We start from the raw sequence: 23,362 nt of genomic DNA, 5'->3' as shown, positions 1-23,362 counted from the left end.
CCAAATGGTGTTCTTATGGAGGAGTACTGATTCATCAGCCGAGAGGAGATGGTAGGTGGTAATCAGCAGGAGGTTTCCTTCCCCATGTTTGACCTGAAGCCATGAGGCTTTATTGGGTCCAGAGTTAATGTTGAGGGCTGCCAGGGCTACTCCCCACAACTGTATACCAATGTGTCCCTGCCTCTGATGAGACTGTCCTGCTGGTGGAACAGGACATACCCAAGGATGATGATGGAGAAGTCTGATGTTGTTTGATAGATATGATTCTGTGATTATGATTATATCAGACTGTACCTGACTGGGTAATTTGACCAAGCTGGAATTCATTGTTGTTTCCCTCTTTTTCTTGGTCTCCTGCAAAAGATGGTAAGGGAATGCTATCAGGTGGAAAGTAAGGTTTAGGGAGGAAACTTCAGAGCTTAGGGCCTAGGCAGTTGAAGGCACAGCCGCCAATGATGGAGCAATTAAAATTGGGAATGCGCAAGAGGCAAGAATTGGAGGAGTGCAGAGATCTGGGAGGGTTGTAGTGCTAGAGGAGGTTACAGAGATAGGGAGGAGCAAGGCCATGGAGGAATGTGAAAACAAGGATGAGAATTTTAAAGTTGAGGCGTCCCCAGACCGGGAGCCAATGTAGGTCAGTGAGCACAGGGGTGAAGGGTGAATGGGTCTTGGTGTGAGTTAGGATATGGGCAGCAGAGTTTTGGATGAGCTCAAGTTTATGGAGGATGAAAGATGGGAGGCCGGCCAGGAGAACATTGGAATAGTGAAGTCTAAAGGTAACAAAGGCATGGATGAGGGTTTCAGCAGCAGATGAGCTGAGGCAAGGGTGGAGACGGGCGATGTTACAGAAGTGGAAGTAGGCGGGCTTGGTGATGAAGCAGATATGTGGTCGGAAGCTCATCTCAGGGTCAAATAGGACACCAAGGTTGCAAATTGTCGGGTTCAGCCTCAGACAGTGGCCAGGGAGAGGGATGGAGTCGGTGTCTTGGGAACGGAGTTTGTGGCGTGGACTGAAGACAATGGCTTTGTCGCATCTGTTCTAACGATGCCACCTTCCACACCAATGCTTCCGATAAGTCTTCCTTTTTCCTCAACCGAGGATTCCTCAGTTGACAGGGTCCTTGATCGTGTCCGTCCCATTTCCCGCACTTCTGCCCTCACCCCTTCCCCTCCCTCCCAGAACCACGAGCGGGTCCCCCTTGTCCTCACCTTTCACCCACCAGCCTCCACATTCAACGGATCATCCTCCGCCATTTCCATCACCTCCAGCGCAATGCCACCACCAAACATATCTTCCCCTCCCCTACACTTTCAGCATTCCGAAGGGACTTTTCCCTCCCCGACACCCTGGTCCACTCTTCCATCACCCTCAACACCTGCTCTCCTTCCCACAGCACATTCCCGTGGAAGCGCAGGAGATGCAACACCTGCCCTTTCACCTCCTCCCTTCCCAACATCAAGGGCCCCAAACGCTTATTCCAGGTGAATCAGCGATTTATTTGTACTTCTTTCAATTTAGTGTACTGTATGCACAGCTCGCGATGCAGCCTCCTCCACAAGATTGGGTGATCGCTTTGCTGAACACCTCTGCTCAGTCCACAAGCGTGACCCTGAGCTTCCGGTCGCTTGCCATTTTAATTCCCCGTCCCACTCTCACTCTGACCTCTCTGTCCTCAGCCTCTTACACTGTTCCAGTGAAGTTCAACGGAAGCTCGAGGAACAGCACCTCATCTTTCGATTAGGCATTTTACAACCTTCCACACTCAACACTAATTTCAATAACGTCAGATCATAACCAATTTTTTCAGACAGCAGGTGCTGGTAATGGTTCTGCTGTTGCCATTTACAGCTCCTCTAGACCCATCTTTTGTTTCTTTACTTGTCCCATTACCACCCTCCTTGCCTTGTACCATCATCCCTTTTGATATTTAATCACTCCTGCCCTCCACCCTATCACAAATCTTCCCGATTGTTCTTTCCTCCCCTCCCCTTCCTCCCCACCTTCCCCCCCACCACCTTTGCCTGGCCATGTTCTTGCTTAAAAAGTGTTAAATCTTTAACTTCTTCCAGTTCTGACGGAAGGTCATCGACCTGAAATGTTAACTCTGTTTCTTTCTCCACAGATATTGCCTGACTTGCTGGCTATTTCCAGCATTTTCTGTATTTTATTACACCTTGTGGTAGCAAGTTCCATATTATAACCACTCTATGGGTAAAAAAAGTTTCCCCTGAATTCCCTATTGGATTTCTTAGTGACTACGATCATAATTCAGTTACATTTAGCATAGTTATGGAAAAGGACGAAGATAGAACAGGAATAAAAGTTCTCAATTGGGGAAAAGTCAATTTCACTAAGCAAAGAAGTGATTTAGCAAAAGTGGACTGGAAACAGCTACTTGTAGGTAAATTAGTGTCAGAGCAGTGGGAGGCATTCAAGGGAGAGATTGTGAGGGTTCAGAACAAACATGGCCCCACAAAGAAAAAGGGTGGGACTGCCAAATCAAGAACCCCCTGGATCACAAGGTACATACAGGGTAGGATACAGCAAAAAAGGGATGTTTACCTCAGATACTGAGAGCTATAGTCTCCTTATCTAAGGAAGGATATACTTGCTAGATTGATTCCTGGGATGAAAGGGAGAATAGAATGGGCCTATACTGAGGAGAATAGAATGGGCCTATACTGTCTGGAGTTTAGAAGAATGAGAGGTGATCTCATTGAAACACATAAGATTCTGAGGGGGGGGGGCTTGTCAGCATCGATGCTGAGAGGTTGTTTCCCCTGGATGGAAAGTCTAGAACTAGAGGGCATAGTCGCAGGATAAGGGGTCGACCATTTAAAACTGAGATGAGGATGAATTTCTTCACGCTGAAGGTTGTGAATTTTTGGAATTCTCTACCCCAGAGGGCTGTGGATGATGAGTCGTTGAGTATATTCAAGGCTGAGATATATAGATTTTTGGACTCTAGGGGAATCAAGGAATATGGGATCGGGCAGGAAAGTAGAGTTGAGGCTAAAGATCAGACATGATCTGATTGAATGGTGGAGCAGGCTCGAGGGGCCTTTTGGCCTACTTCTGCTCCTATTTCTTATGTTCATATGTTCAATACTGTAGAAAGTCTAGAGGAGTATAGAAAGTTCAAGGGTGAAATTAAAAAAGGAAATTAGGAAAGCAAAGAGAGGGCAGGAAAAAATATTGGCAAGTAAAATTAAGGAAAACCCAAAAATGTTTTATAAATACATAAAGAGCAAGAGGATAACTAAGGAAAGAGTAGAGCCTATTAGAGACCAAAAAGGTAACCCATGTGTGGAGGTAGAAGATGTTGGTACGGTTCTTAATGAATACTTTGCTTCTGTCTTCACAAAAAAGGGGGACCATGCAGACATTGTACTTAAGCAGGAGAAGGATTGTGAAATATTGGATGGGATAAACATAGCGAGAGAGGAAGTACTAAGGGGTTTAGCATCTTTGACAGTCGATAAATCGCCAGGGCCTGATAAAATGTATCCCAGAGAAGCAAGGGAGGAAATCGCGGAGGCTCTGACCATCATTTTCCAATCCTCCCGAGAATGATACTCGGACTTCAAGGGTTAAGTTACGAGGAGAGATTACACAAATTTGGGTTGTATTCTCTAGAGTTTGAAGGTTAAGTGGTGATCTGATCGAAGTCTATAAGATATTAAGGGGAACAGATAGGGTGGATAGAGAGAAACTATTTCCGCTGGTTGGGGATTCTAGGAGTAGGGGGCACAGTCTAAAAATTAGAGCCAGACCTTTCAGGAGTGAGATTAGAAAACATTTCTACACAGAAAGGGTGGTAGAAGTTTGGAACTCCCTTCTGCAAACGGCAATTGATACTAGCTCAATTGCTAAATTTAAATGTGAGATAGATAGCTTTTTGGCAACCAAAGGTATTAAGGGATATGGGCCAAAGGCGGGTATATGAGGTTAGATCACAGATCAGCCATGATCTTATCAAATGACGGAGCAGGCACGAGGGGCTGAATGGCCTACTCCTGTTCCTGTGTTCCAATGAGTGGCCAATCGATAGAACAGGTTCCCTACGTGGACAGTGAAAGCAGTATTGATTCATTCAAATTCAATTTATATAGATTTATTTCAGAAAATAACATTATGGGATACAGTACAAGAGAAATCATATGGATATGGGGATCTGGCAGGAAAGTGGAGTTGAGGCCAAAGATCAGCCATGATCTTGTTGAATGGTGGAGCAGGCTCAAGGGGCCGTATGGCCTACTCCTACTTCTTATGTTAATTTGAGACATTACACGTGGTAGGTGTAGCATGTTTGGGAGGAAGAGGGACTTTGGACTTGTGGTTCCCAAAGCTCTCTGTCACTGGGGTTTTCCTTGCATAATGTCTGGTGAGTTTTTCCGCGACTGGTGGGCGCCACAGGGGCTGGAATGCATCCTCGATCGTTGTAAGAAAATTATTATTTGACTCTTATTATTTGGTTTTTGGTTTGTTTTAAATAAAACACACCCTAATCCCCCTCTTGTAAAAGGGGGCCTAAAATACACACACAAAAAAAAATGTCTGTGTCTGTTGTAGACTAATTGATAGCTATGTAACCAACATCTCCATTATCACTGTATCACGCGACTACCAGTATGGTGGAAGGTGAACAAGATGAACCTTGGCCTTTTTGTTTATTCCTATGTTCCTACGTTTATTGTACTGCACAATTTTCAGGCTAAACATTTAAAAGAATTTTTTCCGATATTTAAATGAACAATGCACCTTCAATTACAAAAAAAAGTCAATAGGACTTTACCACGTCCCAGACTCTTCCATCACCATCCCTGGCTATGTCCTGTCCCACCGGCAGGACAGACCCACCAGAGGTTGCGGTACAGTGATATAGAGTCAGGAGGGAGTGGCCCTGGGAGTCCTCAACATTGACTCTAGACCCCATGAAATCTCATGGCATCAGGTCAAACATGGGCAAGGAAACCTCCTGCTGATTACCACCTACCGCCCTCCCTCAGCTGATGAATCAGTCCTCCTCCATGTTGAACACCACTTGGAGGAAGCACTGACGGTAGCAAGGGCGCAGAATATACAACATCCCGGCTGTAGTGCTGAAGACTTGTGCTCCAGAACTAGCTGCACCTCTAGCCAAGCTGTTCCAGTACAGCTACAACACTGGCATCTACCCGACAATGTGGAAAATTGCCCAGGTATGTCCTGTCCACAAAAAGCAGGACAAATCCAATCCGGCCAATTACCACCCCATCATTCTACTCTCAATCATCAACAAAGTGATGGAAGGTGTCGTCGACAGTGCTATCAAGCGGCACTTGCTCACCAATAACCTGCTCACTGATGCTCAGTTTGGGTTCCGCCAGGACCACTCGGCTCCAGACCCCTTTACAGACTTGGTCCAAATGTGGACAAAAGAGCTGAATTCCAGAGGTGAGGCGAGAGTGACTCCCCTTGACATCAAGGCAGCATTTGCCCGAGTGTGGCACCAAGGAGCCCGAGTAAAATTGAAGTCAATGGGAATCAGGGGGAAAACTCTCCAGTGGCTGGAGTCATACCTAGCACAAAGGAAGATGGTAGTGGTTGTTGGAGGCCAATCATCTCAGCCTCAGGACATTGCTGCAGCAGTTCCTCAGGCCCCACCATCTTCAGCTGCTTCATCAATGACCTTCCCTCCATCATAAGGTCAGAAATGGGGATGTTCGCTGATGATTGCACAGTGTTCAGTTCCATTCGCAACCCCTCAGATAATGAAGCAGTCTGTGCCCGCATGCAGCAAGACCTGGACAACATCCAAGCTTGGGCTGATAAGTGGCAAGTAACATTCGCACCAGAGAAGTGCCAGGCAATGACCATCTCCAATGAGAGAGTCTAACCACCTCCCCTTGACATTCAACGGCATTACCATCGCCGAATCCCCCACCATCAACATCCTGGGGGCCACCATTGACCAGAAACTTAACTGGACCAGCCATATAAATACTGTGGCTACAAGAGCAGGTCAGAGGCTGGGTATTCTGCGGCGAGTAACTCACCTCCTGGCTCCCCAAAGCCTTTCCACCATCGACAAGGCACAAGTCAGGAGTGTGATGGAATACTCTCCACTTGCCTGGATGAGTGCAGCTCCAACAACACTCAAGAAGCTCGACACCATCCAGGACAAAGCAGCCCGTTTGATTGGCACCCCATCCACAACCCTAAACATTCACTCCCTTCACCACCAGCGCATCGTGGCTGCAGTGTGTACCATCCACAGGATGCACTGCAGCAACTCACCAAGGCTTCTTCGACAGCACCTCCCAAACCCACAACCTCTACCACGTAGAAGGACAAGGGCCGCAGGCACATGGGAACAACACCACCTGCACGTTCCCCTCCAAGTCACACACCATCCCGACTTGGAAATATATCGCCGTTCCTTCATCGTCGCTGGGTCAAAATCCTGGAACTCCCTTCCTAACAGCACTGTGGGAGAACCTTCACCACACGGACTGCAGCGGTTCAAGGCGGTGGCTCACCACCACTTTCTCAAGGGCAATTAGGGATGGGCAATAAATGCTGGCCTTGCCAGCGACGCCCACATCCCATGAACGAATAAAAAAGAACATGTTAGTACCTGGATGATAAATGCACACGGTCCCTAACCTGAGATCGCATGAGAGACGGTGCCAGGGAGAGGAAATCTCGCGAGATGAGCAGTGTGATTTGCGGTCCCGCGAGCCTTTGCTCGCTCTTTTCTTGTTGGCGGCCTGAGGTGAGTGTTTGACGGATATGAAGCGGGGCTAAGGCGAGAAAGCAATCGGCATCCAATCTCGGCCATCCGAACCCGAGATACTCCAGCTTTGCTGACATCTGTTCCACGGCTCGATAAACAACTTCACCCGCCCAGTATTGCTATTCGAGTCCGTTTTTAAATATAAAAGATGAAGATGGTAAAAATTCCGGGGCCTAGTGCACGACAAAATGGCTGCCTCGATGGGCTAGAGGGAGCCATAGTGAAGAGTCTCCATGTTAGCGTTTTGATCTGTGATTTGAGTTTTATTTCACGTTTACCTGTTGGTGCTGCTCAGTCTGTATTGGATGAGCCGCCTCGCCGATCGGGCCCGCCGAGGTTTCCGGCGTTAGCCTGTCGCTGCAGAATCGCCTTAAAAGTGGGAGTGAAACCTCAAGCTTTCCGCCTGTGCTCCGTTTAAGATCCGCGGTACAATTTGTTTTAGATAATCCGGTTTTAATACACTGATATTCTATCGATTTATCTATTCTGTGATGGGGGGAGGGTCGTCGTCATTGAAGTGCAATGTTCTGCACTTTTACTAAAAGACACTCTTGAAAATTCTCCAGATGGTGGTTGCAATGATGACTATCTTAGGACACCTTTGGAATAATCATGAAAACAATTTCATTCTGAGCTTCCACGTTAGGGATTTTACAGAAGAAAATTACTGACCCCATTCCTCCCTAGGGCCACTCGGCTTTCGGAAGTAATAATCTAATTGCACAGCAGTAATAATTCTGATGCATAATGATGTGGAGATGCCGGTGATGGACTGGGGTTGACAAATGTAAGGAATCTTACAACACCAGGTTATAGTCCAACTGTTTTATTTTTAAATAAAACAGTTGGACAATAACCTGGTGTTGTAAGATTCGATGCATAATGAAATATAGTGGGGAAATTGAGGTCTATTAATTATTTGGTTTTCAAAAGTTTTGCCTTTAAAACTGGGATTAGCCTTAGAGTTGATGTATAATTTAAAATTATAGAATTCTATGTTTCTGACACTGGCATGCATTTAATGAAACCAAATTTACTTTGAACCTAGTTCTCTGAAAATGGTCCGCTACTCATTAGACCCGGAGAACCCCACCAAATGTAAGTAATTATTTACTTTTAAACTTAAACTTGTATTGAGAATGTGAAATGCAACTGGTTTACCTGTATTTGTATTTTCCACAGCATGCAAGGCAAGGGGTTCCAACTTGCGAGTACACTTCAAGGTAAGTCTTACTTGCATACTATTCTAGATTAAAATTTTTGCTAGGAGGTTGGTGAGTTGTAGGCTCAAGTTGTCACATAGGACTATGACTGGATTTATTGGGGAAAGCCATCATGGATTTGTTAAAGGCAAATTGTGTTTAACTAACCTGATAGTGTTTTGATGAGGTAACAGAGAGGGTACATGAGGGCAATGCAGTTGATGTGGTGTATATGGACTTTCAGAAGGTGTTTGATAAAGTGCTGCATGGTAGGCTTACCAAGATTTTGGCCCATGGAATAAAAGGGGCAGAAGCAACATGGATACAGAATTGACTAAGGGACAGGAAACAGAGTAGTGGTGAACAGTTGTTTTTTGGACTGGAGAGAGGCATACAGTTGTGTTACCCAGGGGTTAGTGCTGGGACCACTGCTTTCCTTGATATATATTAATGACTTGGACTTGGGTGTATGGGCCACAATTTCAAAATTTGCAGATGACACAAAACTTGGAAGGGTATTAAACAGTGAGGAGGATAATGATAGACTTCAAGAGGATATAGACAGGCTGTTGGCATGGGTGGACACATGGCAGATGAAATTTAATGCAGAAAAATGCAAAGTGATACATTTTGGTAGGAAGAAGGAGGAGAGGCAATATAAACTAGAGGGCACAACTCTAAAAGGGGTACAGGAACAGAGATCTGGCAGTATAATTGCACAAATCATTGAAGGTGGCAGGGCAGGTTGAGAAAGCGGTTAAAAAAGTATATGGGACCCTGGGCTTTTTAAATAGAGGCAGAGAGTACAAAAGTATGGAAGTCATGATGAAGCTTTATCAAACACTGGGCCACAACTGGAGTAGTGTCCAGTTCTGGGCACCGCACTTAAGGAAACATGTGTAGGCCTTAGAGAGAGTGCAAAAGAGATTTACTAGAATGATTCCAGAGATTAGGTACTTTGGTTACGTGGATAGACTGGAGAAGCTGGGGTTGTTCTCGTAACCGTCTCTGTTCCAAGGAGATTTGATAGAGGTATTCAAAATCATGAAGGATCTAGATAGAAACATTTCCCAATGGTGGAAGGGTCAAGAACCAGAGGACATAGATGTACGGTGATTGGCAAAAAAACCAAAGGTGACATGAAGAAAAACTTCTTTACACAGTGAGTAGTTAGGATCTGGAATGCACTGCCCCTAAGGCAGTGCATTCCAGGTGGTGGAGGCAGATTCAATCATGGCCTTCAAAAGGGAACTGGATAAGTACTTGAACAGAAAAAATTTGCAGGGCTACGGGGATAGGGCAGGTGGAGTGGGACTAGCTGGATTGCTCTTGCGTAGAGCTGTCGTGGACTTGATGGGCCGAATGGCCTCCTTCCATGCTGTAACCTTTATGATATAGTGGCAATAACAGAGGGGGAGGAATTCCTGGAATGTGTTTGAGAACTTTCTGGAACAGTGTTTTCCAGCCCAACCAGGAAGGAAACAAAGCTGGATCTAATTCTGGAGAATGAAGTGGGACAAGTGGAGCATATTTCAGTGGGGGAGCATTTGGCGAACAGTGATCATTATATCCGGTTTAGAATAGTTATGGAAAAGGACATGGATCAATCAAATGTGAAAATGCTTAACTGGACGAGGGCAAATTTCAGTGAGTAGGCAAAACAGTAATTGAACAATGGTAGGCCTTCAAGGAGGGGTTGATTCGGGGACAGAGTAGACCCATCCAAGAGGGGGGAGGCAAGGGCATCCAAAGCTAGAGCTCCCTGAATGACTCAAAGATCTAGAGATTAAAATGAAACATAAAGGAGACTTATGATGAATGTAAAGTGCATAATACAGTAGAGAACCAGGCTGAATACAGAAAGCACAGAGGTGATCTTAAAGGGGACAAAGTATGAGAATAGGTGAGCAACTAACGTAAAAGGGAACCCAAAAATCTTTTATAAACATAAATAGTAAAAGGATAGTCAAAGGAAGCGTGGGACCGATTGGGGACAAAGATCTTCTTGTGGAGACAGAGGGGGATGGCTGAGGTACTAAATGAGTACTTTGCATCCGTCTTCACTAGAGAAGAGGATGCTGCCATTGTAGCAGTAAAGAACATAAGAAATAGGAGCAAGAGTAGGCCATCCGGTCCCTCGAGCCTGCTCTGCCATTCTACAAGATAGTGGCTGATCTTCTACCTCAACACCATTTTCCTGCACCATCCCCATATCCCTTGATGTCTTTAATATCTAGAAATCTATCTATCTGTTTTGAATGTACTCAATGACTGAGCCTCCACAGCCCTCTGGGGTGGAGCATTCCAAAGATTCACCATCCTGAGTGAAGAAATTTCTCCTCATCTCAGTCCTAAATGGCCTAACCCTTATTCTGAGACTGTGACCCCTGATTCTAGACTCCCCAGCCAGGGGAAACATCCTCCTTGCATCTAGGAGGAGGTAGTAGCAATATTGGATAGGATAAAATTAGTTAGAGGGATTACTTAAGATTAGCAGTGCTCACAAAGTAGAAATGTCAACCAGTCCAGATGGGATGCATCCTAGGCTACTGAGGCAAGTACGGGTGGAATTGCGGAGGTTCTGGCCACAATCTTCCAGTATTCCTTAAGATATGGGGACAGTGCCGGAGGACTGGAGGATTGCAAATGTTACACCCCTATTCAAAAAAACCGGGCAACAACAGGCCAGTTAGCCTAATGTCGGTGGTGGGAAACTTTGAGACAATAATCCGGGGCAAAATTAATTGGCACTTGGAAAACTGTGGGCTAATAAATGAAAGTCGGCGTGGATTTGTTAAAGGAAAATCAGTTTGACTAACTTGATTTGAGTTCTTTGAAGTAATGGGTAGTGTGGTTGATATTGTCTATGGACTTTCAAAAGGCATTTGATAAAGTATGATGTAATAGACTTGTAAGCAAAATAAAAGCCTATGGGATTAAAGGGACAGTGGCAGCTTGGATACAAAATTGGCTATGGGACAGAAAGCAGAGAGTAGTGGTGAACAGTTGTTTTTCAGACTGCAGGAAAGTATACAATGGTGTTCGCCAGGAGTCAGCATTAGGACCACTGCTCTTTTTGATATATATTAATAACCTGAACTTGACATGAAACTTGGCAACGTAGTAAACAACGTGGAGGATGATAATAACAGACTTCAGAAGGCCATAGACTGGTGAAATGGGCAGGCACAAGGCAGATGAAATTTAATGTGATGCATTTTGGTAGGAAGAATGAGGAGAGGCAATAAAAATTAAATGTTACAATTTTAAACCAGGAGAGACCAGGGAGTGCACATACCCAAATCTTTGAAGGTGGCAGGACAGGTTGAGAAGGCAGTTTAAAAAGCATATGGGATCCTGGGCTTTATTAATAGAGGCGTAAGAAGCAAAGAAGTTATGCTAAACCTTTATAAAACACTGGTTAGGCCTCAGCTGGAGTGTTGTGTTCACTTCTGGGTGCCACATTTTAGGATGGATGTCAAGGCCTTAGAGAGAGAGGGTGCAGAAGAGATTTATTAGAATGGTACCAGGGATGAGGGACTTCAGTTATGTGGAGAGACTGGAGTTGTTCTCCTTTAGAACAGAGAAAGGTTAAGGGGAGATTTGATAGAGGTGTTCAAGATCATGACCGGTTTTGATAGGAAAAATAAGGAGAAATTGCTTCCAATGACAGAAGGGTTGGTGACCAGAGGCCATAGATTTACGGTGATTGGTAAAAGCCAGAGGTGACATGAAGAAACATTCTTTTATGCAGTGAGTTGTAATGATCTGGAATGCACTGCCTGAAAGGGTGGTGGAAGCAGATTCAATAGTAACTTTCAAAAGGGAATTGGACAAATACTTGCGGGGAAAGAACAGGGTATTGAGACTAATTGGATAGCTCTTTCAAAGAGCAGGTACAATGGGCTGAATGGTCGCCCCCTGTGCTGTACCTACTATGATATGAGTGTGTGTGACTGGAATAGAATTGCCCTGCAAAGGGTCAATGATAACGAGACAAAAAAAATTGTAAATTGTTAGGGGCGGATTACCAGAATTTTAAACAAAATATTCCCCAGGTGGTTCAGTGGTTGTACTGTGTAATGCACTACACTATACAGACCAAGAAGGTCCCTAGTCTTTGCTGAGGTAATTGATCTCAATTTGTGTGGTCCCCTTGTGGTTACTGTACTGCACTACCAACCTAGAGGGTGAGTGTTGAAATCCCACTGTGGTAAATTGTGAGATTGAATTAAATAAATCTGATGTGTGGGCTAACATCAAAACCCAACTGGTTCACTAATAATGCTCATGGGAGGGGATCTATCACCCATACTCAGTCTGGCCTGCACATGATTCCAGTCCTATTATGTGGTTGGCCTTTAATGTCCACTGGACAGCTGGGAAGGGCATTAAATATTGCCTTGTCAGTGTAGCCCCCATAATACCAAGAGCAACATTTTGTTGAAATAGCCTCTGCTTTGGGGAGGAGAGTATATTAGCTGCCTCTTGATGGCTTTCACCCTGCCAAAAGCTGGCTCAGGGCAGCATTGGACTTGGGTTGTAATGCAACTTCCTGCCAGCACTCGCTGACAAGATTCAAATGAAGAAGAATCCCTTGGATGAGATACCATAGCAATGCTGATGCTGGTGGAGCTGCTGTGAGAGGAAAGAATAAATGTATTCTCACTGTTTTTGGTGGTTGGTCCACTTTGTGTGTTCATTTAATAAGGTTGGACCATTTGAGCAGGGAAAGTGCCTGACAATGTGTTACTGTGTTCAAGTTTCTAGAATGTGGTTGCAGTGATGACCATCTTAGGACACCTTTGGAATGACCATGAAAAAGCACAGAATATTCTGAGCGACCACATTCAGATAGGCTATGTGACAGGCGCAGTGAATGTGACTTACTTAACCAGTAACCGAAAATGTTCTTTTCCTAGAATACTCGTGAGACTGCCCAAACCATCAAAGGTATGCACATCCGAAAAGCAACCAAGTTCCTGAAGGATGTTGTAGTCAAGAGGCAGTGTGTCCCTTTCCGACGCTACAATGGTGGAGTTGGCAGGTGTGCTCAAGTGAGTTTAAAGTTTAAGACAAAATGGGTCTGGTGTGTAATATCTTGCTATGTATATCACTTAAAATAAGCTTTGGCAGTGATCTGTCCTGTATTATTTTTCTTAAACATAAGGAAATGTGCCTACATTAATTTTGTCTGCCTCCCTGTTGGGGTGCTCCAATTGGTGCCAATGGTGTGCATGCTGCAGTAAGCTTGGATCATCAGCTCAATTTGTGCTTATTGCCCAGTTTACACTGTGTAGTGTACTATTGAGCCACCTCTATTGTAATTTACTGTCTGGAACCAGGGAAAACTCGCTTAAGACAATATTCTGTACTTCTAACTTCCCCAGAATGTGGTTGCAGTGATGACCATCTTAGGACACCTTTGGAATAATCATGAAAACAATGTTTTCTTTCTGAGCTTCCACATTTTGGACTTTACAGAAGAAAACATCTAGTATTGAATTTGTTTTTCCTGGGATCTCTAGGCTAGTATGGGTACAATCTGAGCAGTCATTCTGAAGAGAGAGGGATGTTTTTCATTTACTAGAGTTGATATTCCAATATAGTCTTTAAATACTTTGCTAGAAACAGATTAGATAAAATTGAGTTGGCACATAATTTTAAAGCACAGGCCTTGGAAGCTTCTGAAGCCAAATTTACATGGTCTGTACCTTAATTCTCCTTTGAAAGTCATTGCTAGTTTTTTTTTAGACTAAGAACCCTGCCAAATAGTTGCTGGAGATTGGGAGTAGTTCATGGTGATTTGTATAAATCCCATTTCCCCCATAAAGGGAGGATTTTTGTTTTAGATTACACCTAAATAACAGCAATATGTGGAATGATTTAACTTTTTTTTTGTTGTAAAGGCTAAGGCCTGGGGCTGGACACAAGGCCGTTGGCCTAAAAAGAGCGCAGAGTTCCTGCTGCACATGCTGAAGAATGCAGAGAGCAATGCTGAACTCAAGGTAAGTGATTTTTTTTAAAAATTGCATTCATTGTCTTAAGTGGGAGAGGACGTGAGCTTCAGAGTTCTAGATGGGCCGAATGGGGACCCTATGAAGGGTGCTGGGGAAATTAATCCTTGCGGCAATGAATGTGTGGATATCTTGGGATGGAGAGGGGGGGGAAAGAGAGAGAAGTAGAGGTGTCATTGGGCAGTGTTCTGCAGTGGAAGATGTTTTTTTTTAATATATGTCCTTGAAGTTTGTATGTAACAGTGACCATGCCAGTACCTGTCAGAAGTTCACTACAACCTACTGTCTTGGTTTCACCAGTTGGAACCTTGTAGTCTACCTGTGCAGCTTTGAAGGAAAATAGTTTTCCACCACTGCAATCTTTGTCTAGCCCTCTGCTGGCAACCTTCCCTGTCACTTCTGATTTATCCTGGAGTCACAGCTTGTCCCTCCAATTCACAGAAGGTGTCTGTTGTGGGAGGATATCTTGTCTAATGATGTTGAATCACTTCTGGGTGGAATTTACTGTTTCCCTGTAATTGTACAAGTTGTAGAACTATTGAAGGTCATTGAGACCACTGTACTGGTTTGTTCCAAAAATAATCCAAAGCTCTACTCTTTTTAGACTTGTATGTTCCTTTGCTTGAAATGTTTATCTACTTTTCCCTTAAAGGATGTAGTGATCTCTGGCTTAGCTCTTTGTGCTATTGCACAACAATTGTCTGGAAATATTTTATATTGAACTGCATATTGTGCATTAACTTTATGGGAAATATGAATCTTCAGCGCAGTTCATTTACCAACACTGCTTTTAGCTGTAACTGTGGTTTAAACATTCAGCTTAGTTTCCTAGGTTGCTCATTAGTTTTGTGACGTGGAACCTGGAGAATACTATTTCAACATTCCATTGACCGTTTTGAAATGTATTGTGGTTACGATGATGACCACCTTAGGACACCTTTGGATTATACATGAAAACAATGTTATTATTCTGAGTGACCACATCTCTGTCTTGAATGATGGCCTTGCTTATAGTCCACCTCACATTTGTGCCATAGCTCAATAATAAGTTGCCATCTCCACAGTGTTCTCCGGACGTGGGTGGCAAGGTTGTCGTTTATTGCCTGTCCCTAGTTACACCAGGTGGTAGAGCACCTTTTTCAACCTCTGCTGACCGTATGGTGAAGGTGCATGATGTAGATAGTACACATTGCCTTCACGGTAAGTCGTTGATGGAAGGGGTATATGTTTAGGCTAGTGGATGAGGTGCCGATCGAGCAAACTGTTTGGTCCGGGATCACGTTGAGCTTCTTGGGTGTTGTTGCAAATTTTGTTCTTGTTGCAGTATCAATTTGAAAACTGGCATTAATTTAGATTGAAAGTCTGAAGTTTGAGCACTGTTTGGAGAAAGCAGTTGTGTTGGCAAGGAGGAAGCTCATACTAGTCTAGTGTTTTTTCCAAAACAACTGTTTTGGGTTGTGGTATCTACAGTAACGGTGGAATGGGAAATTAAGAGTTTGTCATTTTTCCTTCTGATTCGGCAAGAATGGCCAAGGCACAAGTTGCAGTCAATCAGTTGTGCATTTGTTTGGAGTCTGCTGGTCTGGAGAAATGACTACCCCCATTGCCTACATTTTAAGCGTCTGTGCCGCTGCTCTGAAATGAATTTCAATATGGACAAACGTGAGGTAGTGCACTTGGTAGGAAGAATAATGCGGTCACATACCAGGAAAGTAACAACAACTTGCATTTATATAGCACCTTTAACATAATAAACTGTCCCAAGGCGCTTAGCAGGAGCGTTATCAAACAAAATTTTTCACCGAGCCACATAATTAGGGCAGATGATCAATGGGGTGGGTTTTAGGGAGTGTCTTAAAGGAGGAGAGAGAGAGGCGGAGAGGTTTAGGGAGGGAATTCGAGCTTAGGGCCTAGGTAGCACAGCTGCCAATGGTGGAGCGATTAAAATCGGGGATGCACAATAAGCAAGAATTGGATGAGCTCAGATCTCTGGAGGAGGTTAGAGATAGATAGGGGCGAGGCCATGGAGGGATTTGAAAACAAGGATGAGAATTTTAAAATCAAGGCGTTCCCAGTGCCAATGTAGGTCATTGGTGCGAACAGGACATGGTGCGAGTTAGGATACGGGCAGCAGAGTTTTGGATGAGCTCAAGTTTATGAAGGGTGGAAGATGGGAGGCCAGCCACGAGACCATTGGAATCATCCAGTCAGGAGGTAACAGGCATGGATGAGGGTTTCAGCAGCAGATGAGCTGAGGCGTGGGTGGAGACAGGCGATGTTATGGGGGTGGAAGGAGGCGATCTTGGTGATGGAGCGGATATGTGGTCGGAAGCTCATCTCAGAGTCAAATAGAACACCACGGTGCAAACGGTCTGGTTTAGCCTCAGGCAGTGGCAGGGGAGAGGGATGGAGTCGGTGACTAGGGAACGGAGTTTGCAGGGGGGATCAAAAGGATCTTAGGGGTACGGATACACAAATCACTAAAAGTAGCAATGCAGGTTAATACGGTCATTTTTTTTAAAAAAGCAAACAAAGCACTAAGGTTCATTTCTAGAGGGATAGGATTGAAAAGCAGTGAAGTTATGTTAAACTTGTATAGAACCTTGGTTAGATCACACTTGGAGTACTGTGCACAGTTTTGGTCTCCATACTTTAAAAAGGATATAGAGGCACAGAAGGTGGTGCAAAACAGATTTACAATGGTGATACCAGAATTGAGAGGTTATACCTATTAGGAAAGCTAGAACAGGCTACGGCTCTTTTTTTCTCTAGAAAAGACTGAGGGGTGACCTGATAGATCTTTAAAATTATGAAAGGATTTGATAGGGTAGACTTGGAGAAGTTGTTTCCACTTGTGGGGGAGACCAAAACCATAAATATAAAGTAGACACCAATAAATCCAATAGGGAATTCAGGAGAAACTTCACCCAGAGACTGGTTATAATGTAGAACTCGTTACCACAAGGAGTAGTTGAGGTGAATAGCATAGATGCATATAAGGGAAAGCTAGATAAACACTGGAGGGAGAAAGGAATAGTAAGTTATGCTGATAGTTAGGTGAAGAGAGATGGGAGGAGGCTTGTGTGGAGCATAAACACCAGCATTGATCTGTTGGGCTGAATGGCCTGATTCTGTTCTGTATATTCTATGTAATATTGCAGTATAAATGACATCACTCATTTAATGTGGGTTTAGGCTTTGTTTTTCCTGTCCTGTTTTCTTGCATTCACTTCGTTTTATCTACTTATCTATCTTTATTTCTTTTGGAAATGTTAACTTTTTACTTCCTTGCTGGTCCTTCAAACTAGCCCTCTCCAATAAAATTACTGACCTCATTGTGATATTTATCAGCAATTCATATGTAGTGAAATATTCCCACAGTAAAAATTATAGATTTGCACTTGAAGAATTGTACCATTGCTGTAATTTTGTGGATTATAGAAACAAAAGGGTTGTACATTGTGTTTATAGCAGATGATTAGTTTGGACTATAAAAGTGTTTAGAATTGGAATTTTAAGTCCAATTTGACTACTGGAATGAACACTCGATGTGGATTTTTTTTTTAAAGTTTATCGTTAGGAGTATTTGCTATTTTTTTGTCCTCAGGGTCTGGATGTGGATTCCCTAGTGATTGAGCACATTCAAGTGAATAAGGCTCCTAAGATGCGCCGCCGGACCTACCGTGCCCATGGTCGTATCAACCCATACATGAGTTCTCCATGCCACATAGAGATGATCCTCACCGAGAAGGAGCAGATTGTTCCGAAACCAGAGGAGGAAGTTGTTCAGAAGAAAAAGGTGATTTTTTTTTTTGTGTTCTCCCACTGAGTCACAAGACAAAATCAGATGACTGGGTTCATTTGAATTTTGTGCATTTGTACACATTCCTCCAAATCCACTTCGAAATGACATTTTTAAATGCATACAAGGTTTTTTTGCATTTCACCTGACAGTTTTAAAGTAGCCATCTTGCTTCTTGTCGATTTCAAGCTGGGTGTTGATTATCTGTATTCAATTTGGTGTGAATAATAATGTAAGACTAATGTCCCACGCTGTGGTTGTTGACATTTGCAGTTGCAGTGATGACCATCTTAGGACACCTTTCGATATTAACAATGAAAACAAACTAATATAATCTGAGCAACTGCATTCAGCTCCACTACCTACTGAGTACAATTTTGCATTGTTAACAAAATTTCAAATCTTGGGATGTTCCGAATATACTTGTGGTAAAATGGATTACTCCAGAGTAAAATAAGCTCCTTTTGTATTGCCATCCTTAAGTCAGAAGGATTCAACTTTAAGTCCTTGTGCTGAGTCATTTGTCTAGCTTGGTGTTTTTTTTATATATGCATGGTACCAGACCATGGTTTGTGTTCCTTAATGCTGAAAATAGTGGAGTAACATTTACCAATTTTTTTTTTCAGGTTTCCCAGAAGAAGCTGAAGAAGCAAAAGCTCATGGCACGGGATTAGACTTTACTAATTTTGCAGCAACCTCTGTACATATAATAAAACTATTGGAAACCACTGTGGTGACTCAACTATTTATGCCTTTTGTTCAGTCTCAACTGCCTTGAGAAATACAGATTTCCTGTGAGGCTGATTGCAATTTTTCTGAATTCCTTGTAATTTGTGTCTAGATACAGTTCTTTGGCAGCCCCCTTTTCTTCTCCCAAGTGTTAATTTTTCATTAGTTCATTTTTACCACAATGTATCAAAGCAGACCTTTTTAACAAGCAGGGGTTGGCAAATAATGAGGCATGAAAAGCCTGATATTTTCCCTTCCTAGTTTGGGTACATTGTAGCTAGTTGTAGTGGTTGTACTGTCGTCACTCCATTCATCCATGGGTGTCATATTCACGTTTAGCACTGGCAAATTGTAGCACTCGTGACCACCATTAAAGTGATGTGGAGACCACCATTAAAGTGGTCAGCTAGTTCAGTACAATGGAGTTTGACCCTGGGTATTTTGCAGGTCTATATGACTTGTCTAATTGCTGAGCCAACGAGAGGCGGGGGGGGGGGGGGGGGGAGAGAGGGGAAGGGAAGAGATTGAGCATAATGTTTCACTTTTGATGAAGGGTCATCGGCCTGAAACGTTAACACTGTTTCTTCACTGATGCTGAGTATTTCTGGCATTTATTTTGTTATTTCTATTTCACTTGTTTGGAATACTGTAACTTGCTTTTCTATTCTTAGTTATAATTTTAATACTAGTCCATTACCCAAGACTACAATTAAAATTTAATCTTTATGCTGGACTATTTCTTCTTAGGCATCATGGCTAAGTCTTATCTGATGTCCTCATTCATAACACTATCTACCAGAGATTACTGAATGATGCCTAGGTGCAGAGACTCATAGCGCATGTACAGAAGTTAATTCTAGCATTCCAGACTGAGCTCTAACGGTCATCTAGTGGTGTGGAAATAAGTGCAGTACAGGTTGAATATCATACAGTGGAAATCATCCCCTGCTGGAGTTATTTGGAACCATGTTGACATTGACCTCAGCAAACTTGATACACAAGGATGGGAGGGGGGTTGCATTGTAGCAACTCAACTAGTTGCATTTATGTAATTCCATTAACATGATGTCCATGGTGCTTAACAGGAGAAAATAGTTGGTGACTGAACGCATAGTGGAATAGATTGGTTAAGGGAGGGATAGTAGAAAGTTGAGGCTTCCAGAAAGTAGTAAAATCAGCTAATTTTGGTGTGGGTGGAGATGCACAGGAGACCAGAGTTGGTCCCAAAGGACCCAGGATGCAGATAGAGTTTAGATTGAGTTGGAACCTGATGGGATGGAACTTGTACAAAAAACAAGGAGGATGTTAGAGAAATCAAGTTGGGAATAAGAGTTCTAGCAATGTGGGGGGCGGGGGGGTAAAGGCATAAAGTTGTAGAGGAAGTAAGGCATTTTGGTGAGGGATAGGATATGAAGTTTCAACTCATGTCAAACACTGAATAGCAGTGCTCTCCCAGCCCCTGTTTTACAAACATCGGAACATACCAATTAAGAGCAGGAGTAGGCCATTTGATAAGATCATGGCTGATCTGATTGTGACCTCAACCCTACTTTCCTGTATCTACTATAACCTTTGACTTCTATTCCTCCATCTTAAAAAATATTCAATGACCTTGCCTCCACTGCTCTCTAGGGAAGGGAGTTCCACAGGCTCACGACCCTCCGAGAGAAAAAAATTCTCATCTGTCTTAAACAGGAAACCCCTTATTTTTAAACTCTGGCCCCTAGTTCTAGTCTCTTCCCACAAGGGAAAATATCCTCTCAGCATCTATCCCTTCTAGTCCCCTCAGGATCTTAGTTTCAATAAGATCGCCTCCCATTCTTCTAAACTCCAGTGTTTACAGGTCCAACTTGTCTAACCTTTCCTCATAAGATAACCCCCTCATCCCAGGAATCAGTCAAGTGAACCTTCTCTGAACCGCCTCCAAAGCAATTATGTCCTTAAATACGGAGACCAAAACTGCGCACAGTATTCTAGATAGTCTCACCAATGCCCTGTGCAACTGTAGCAAAACATCTCTACTTTTATATTCCGTTCCCCTTGCAATAAATGACATTCAATTTGCTTTGTTAATCACTTGCTGTACCTGCATACTAACTTTTTGTGATTCATGTACTTTATAGAGTTCTGCAATCTCCCTCTATTTAAATAATATACTGCTTTTTCTATTCCTCCTGCCAAAGTGGACAAGTTCTCTTTTTTCCCACATACTCAATCTGACAAATTTTTGCCCACTCACTTAAGGAGTATGCAATGGGATATAGATTAGTTATGTCCTCTTCACAACTCACTTTCCTACCTACCTTTGTGTCATCAGCAAATTTAGTAACCATACATTTGGTCCCTTCATCCAAGTCATTGATACAGATTGTAAATAGTTGAGGCCCAAGCATTGATCCCTGTGGCACACCACTCGTTCCATCTTGCCAACCTGACAATGACCCATTTATGCCTACTCTCTTTCCTGTTAGCTAACCAATCTTTTATCCATGCTAATATGTTACCCCCTACACCATGAGCTCTTATTTTGTGTGTAGCCTTTTGATATGGCACCTTGTCAAAAGCCTTCTGGAAATCCAAGTACACCACATCCACAGGATCCCCTTTATCCACGTTGCTTGTTACTTTCTCAAAGAACTCTAATAAATTAGTTAAACACGATTTCCCTTTCACAAAGCTGTGTTGACTGCCTGATTCCATTGAGATTTTCTAAATGCCCGACTATAACCTTAATAATAGATTCTAGCATTTTCCCTATGGCAGCTGTTAAGCTAACTGGCCTGTAGTTTCCTTTTTTGTCCTGAATGCACTGACTTGCTAAGTACAATTCTATGGGATCCTTCCACTACTTTACCAAGTGGCCATGCTTGCCTAACATTGAATTTTGGCAGGTTGTTTTAACTAATGGGGAAATCCAGGTGAGCCTGATTCCGTCCTGGTTTGCTATATGTGTTCAGTTTTTAGCAGGTGTCACTGGACTGCAGTAAGGAGTAAGGTTCCTGGCTCATTTTTGTTTCCCTCACTCGTGCCTTAGCCACTGATTGACATCAGCTCACTCAGTTTGGACCGGGGATTATATGAGGGACCTTCCTACTGTGCAAAACTGCAAGTCATGGGCATAATAGCTTAGTGGTTATGTTACTGGACTAGTAATACAGATGTGGAGATGCCGGTGATGGACTGGGGTTGACAATTGTAAACAATTTTACAACACCAAGTTATAGTCCAGCAATTTTATTTTAAATTCACAAGCTTTCGGAGACTTCCTCCTTCCTCAGGTAAATGTTCAGGAGCTCCTGAACATTAGTAATACAGAGGCTTGGACTAATAATCTGTGCAACATGAGTTCAAATCCTGCCACGGCAGCTGGGGAATTAAAATTCAGTTCATTAAAATAAAACCTGGAATAAAAAGCTCGTACCAGTAATGGTGACCATGAAACTACCAGAGTGTTGTTAAAAACCCATCCAAGTGTGACTCCAGACCCATAGCAATGTGGCTGATTCTTAACCAGCCTAACTAACCACTACGGTTGTACAATCTCACTACAAAAAGACATACAAATAAAACTGGATGGACCGCTAGGCACCAGACACGACAAAGGCAAACCAAACCCAGTCGACCCTGCAAAGTCCTCCTCACTAACATCTGGGGACTTATGCCAAAATTGGTAGAGCTGTCCCACAGACGAGTCAAGCAACAGCTTGACGTAGCCATACTCAGAATCATATCTTTCAGCCAACGTCCCAGACTCTTCCATTACCATCCATGGGTATGTCCTAACCCACCAGAAGTGGCGGCTTAGTGGTATACAGTTAGAAGTGAGTGGCCTTGGGAGTCCTCAACATTGACTCCGGACCCCATGAAGAATCATCAGGTCAAACATAGGCAAGGAAACCAACCTACAGCCCTCCCTCAGCTGATGAATCAGTACTCCTCCATGTTGAGCACCACTTGGAGGAAGCACTGAGGTTGGCAAGGGCACAGAATGAACTCTGGGTGGGGGACTTAAATGTCCATCACCAAGAGTGGCTCGGTAGCACCATTACTGACTGAGCTGGCCGAAGGACATAGCTGCCAGATTGGGCCTGCGGCAGGTGGTGAGAGAACCAACACGAGGAAAAAAACTACTTGACCTCGTCCTCACCAATCTACCTGTCGCAGATGCGTCTATCCTTGACAGTATTGGTAGGAGTGACCACCACACAGTCCTTGTGGAGACAAAGTCCCGTCTTCACTCTGAGGACGCCGTCCATCGTGTTGTGTGGCACTATCACCATGCTAAATGGGATAGATCCAAAACAGATCTAGCAGCTCAAAACGGCATCCATGAGGTGCTGTGGGCCATCAGCAGCAGCAGAATTGTGTTCCACCACAATCTGTAATCTTATGGCCCGGCATACCATTACCATTAAGCCAGGGGATTAACCCTGGTTCAATGAGGAGTGTAGAAGAGCATGCCAGGAGCAGCACCAGGCGTATCTAAAAATAAGGTGCCAACCCAGTGAAGCTACAACACAGGACTACATGCACGCTAAACAGCGGAGTCAGCATGTCATAGACAGAACTAAGCGATCCCACAACCAACAGATCAGATCAAAGCTCTGCAGTCATGCCACATCCAGTCACGAATGGTGGTGGACAATTAAACAACTAATGGGAGGAGGAGGCTCCATCCTCAATGATGGCTGGGCCCAGCACGTGAGTGCAAAAGGCTGAAGCATTTGCAACCATCTTCAGCTAGAAGTGCCGGGTGGATGATCCATCTTGGCCTCCTCCCGAGAACCCCACCATCATTCGACAAGGTGCCACATAAAAGATTATTACTTAAGA

General features: G+C 43.6%; 1 protein-coding gene and 5 non-coding genes across 6 annotated transcripts in view; all 6 read left to right on the top strand.

Annotated features, from left to right (window-relative positions):
* LOC137321217 (large ribosomal subunit protein uL22-like) overlaps window positions 1-18,529 on the top strand; it is a 50,741-nt gene extending 32,212 nt beyond the window's left edge. The window contains exons 2-7 of the mRNA XM_067983530.1: window positions 7,828-7,877; window positions 7,962-8,002; window positions 12,904-13,038; window positions 13,891-13,989; window positions 17,606-17,797; window positions 18,427-18,529. Of these exons, the coding sequence (XP_067839631.1) occupies window positions 7,828-7,877; window positions 7,962-8,002; window positions 12,904-13,038; window positions 13,891-13,989; window positions 17,606-17,797; window positions 18,427-18,474 (565 nt within the window). The 3' untranslated portion in view covers window positions 18,475-18,529. The remainder of the gene's footprint in view (window positions 1-7,827; window positions 7,878-7,961; window positions 8,003-12,903; window positions 13,039-13,890; window positions 13,990-17,605; window positions 17,798-18,426) is intronic.
* On the top strand, window positions 7,353-7,417 carry LOC137331365 (small nucleolar RNA SNORD58). Its single transcript, XR_010965436.1, has one exon. It is a non-coding gene; the product is annotated as a small nucleolar RNA SNORD58 (small nucleolar RNA).
* LOC137331370 (small nucleolar RNA SNORD58) lies at window positions 12,759-12,826 on the top strand. The gene has a single exon (XR_010965437.1). It is a non-coding gene; the product is annotated as a small nucleolar RNA SNORD58 (small nucleolar RNA).
* On the top strand, window positions 13,379-13,446 carry LOC137331375 (small nucleolar RNA SNORD58). Its single transcript, XR_010965440.1, has one exon. It is a non-coding gene; the product is annotated as a small nucleolar RNA SNORD58 (small nucleolar RNA).
* On the top strand, window positions 14,910-14,977 carry LOC137331383 (small nucleolar RNA SNORD58). Its single transcript, XR_010965444.1, has one exon. It is a non-coding gene; the product is annotated as a small nucleolar RNA SNORD58 (small nucleolar RNA).
* Window positions 18,074-18,144, top strand: LOC137331379 (small nucleolar RNA SNORD58). Its single transcript, XR_010965443.1, has one exon. It is a non-coding gene; the product is annotated as a small nucleolar RNA SNORD58 (small nucleolar RNA).
* Window positions 18,530-23,362: the final 4,833 nt, after the last annotated feature.

The sequence above is a fragment of the Heptranchias perlo genome, chromosome 1 (genome assembly GCF_035084215.1).
Source record: "Heptranchias perlo isolate sHepPer1 chromosome 1, sHepPer1.hap1, whole genome shotgun sequence".
Taxonomy (NCBI): domain Eukaryota; kingdom Metazoa; phylum Chordata; class Chondrichthyes; order Hexanchiformes; family Hexanchidae; genus Heptranchias; species Heptranchias perlo.
This window is presented reverse-complemented; position numbering and strand designations above follow the sequence as displayed.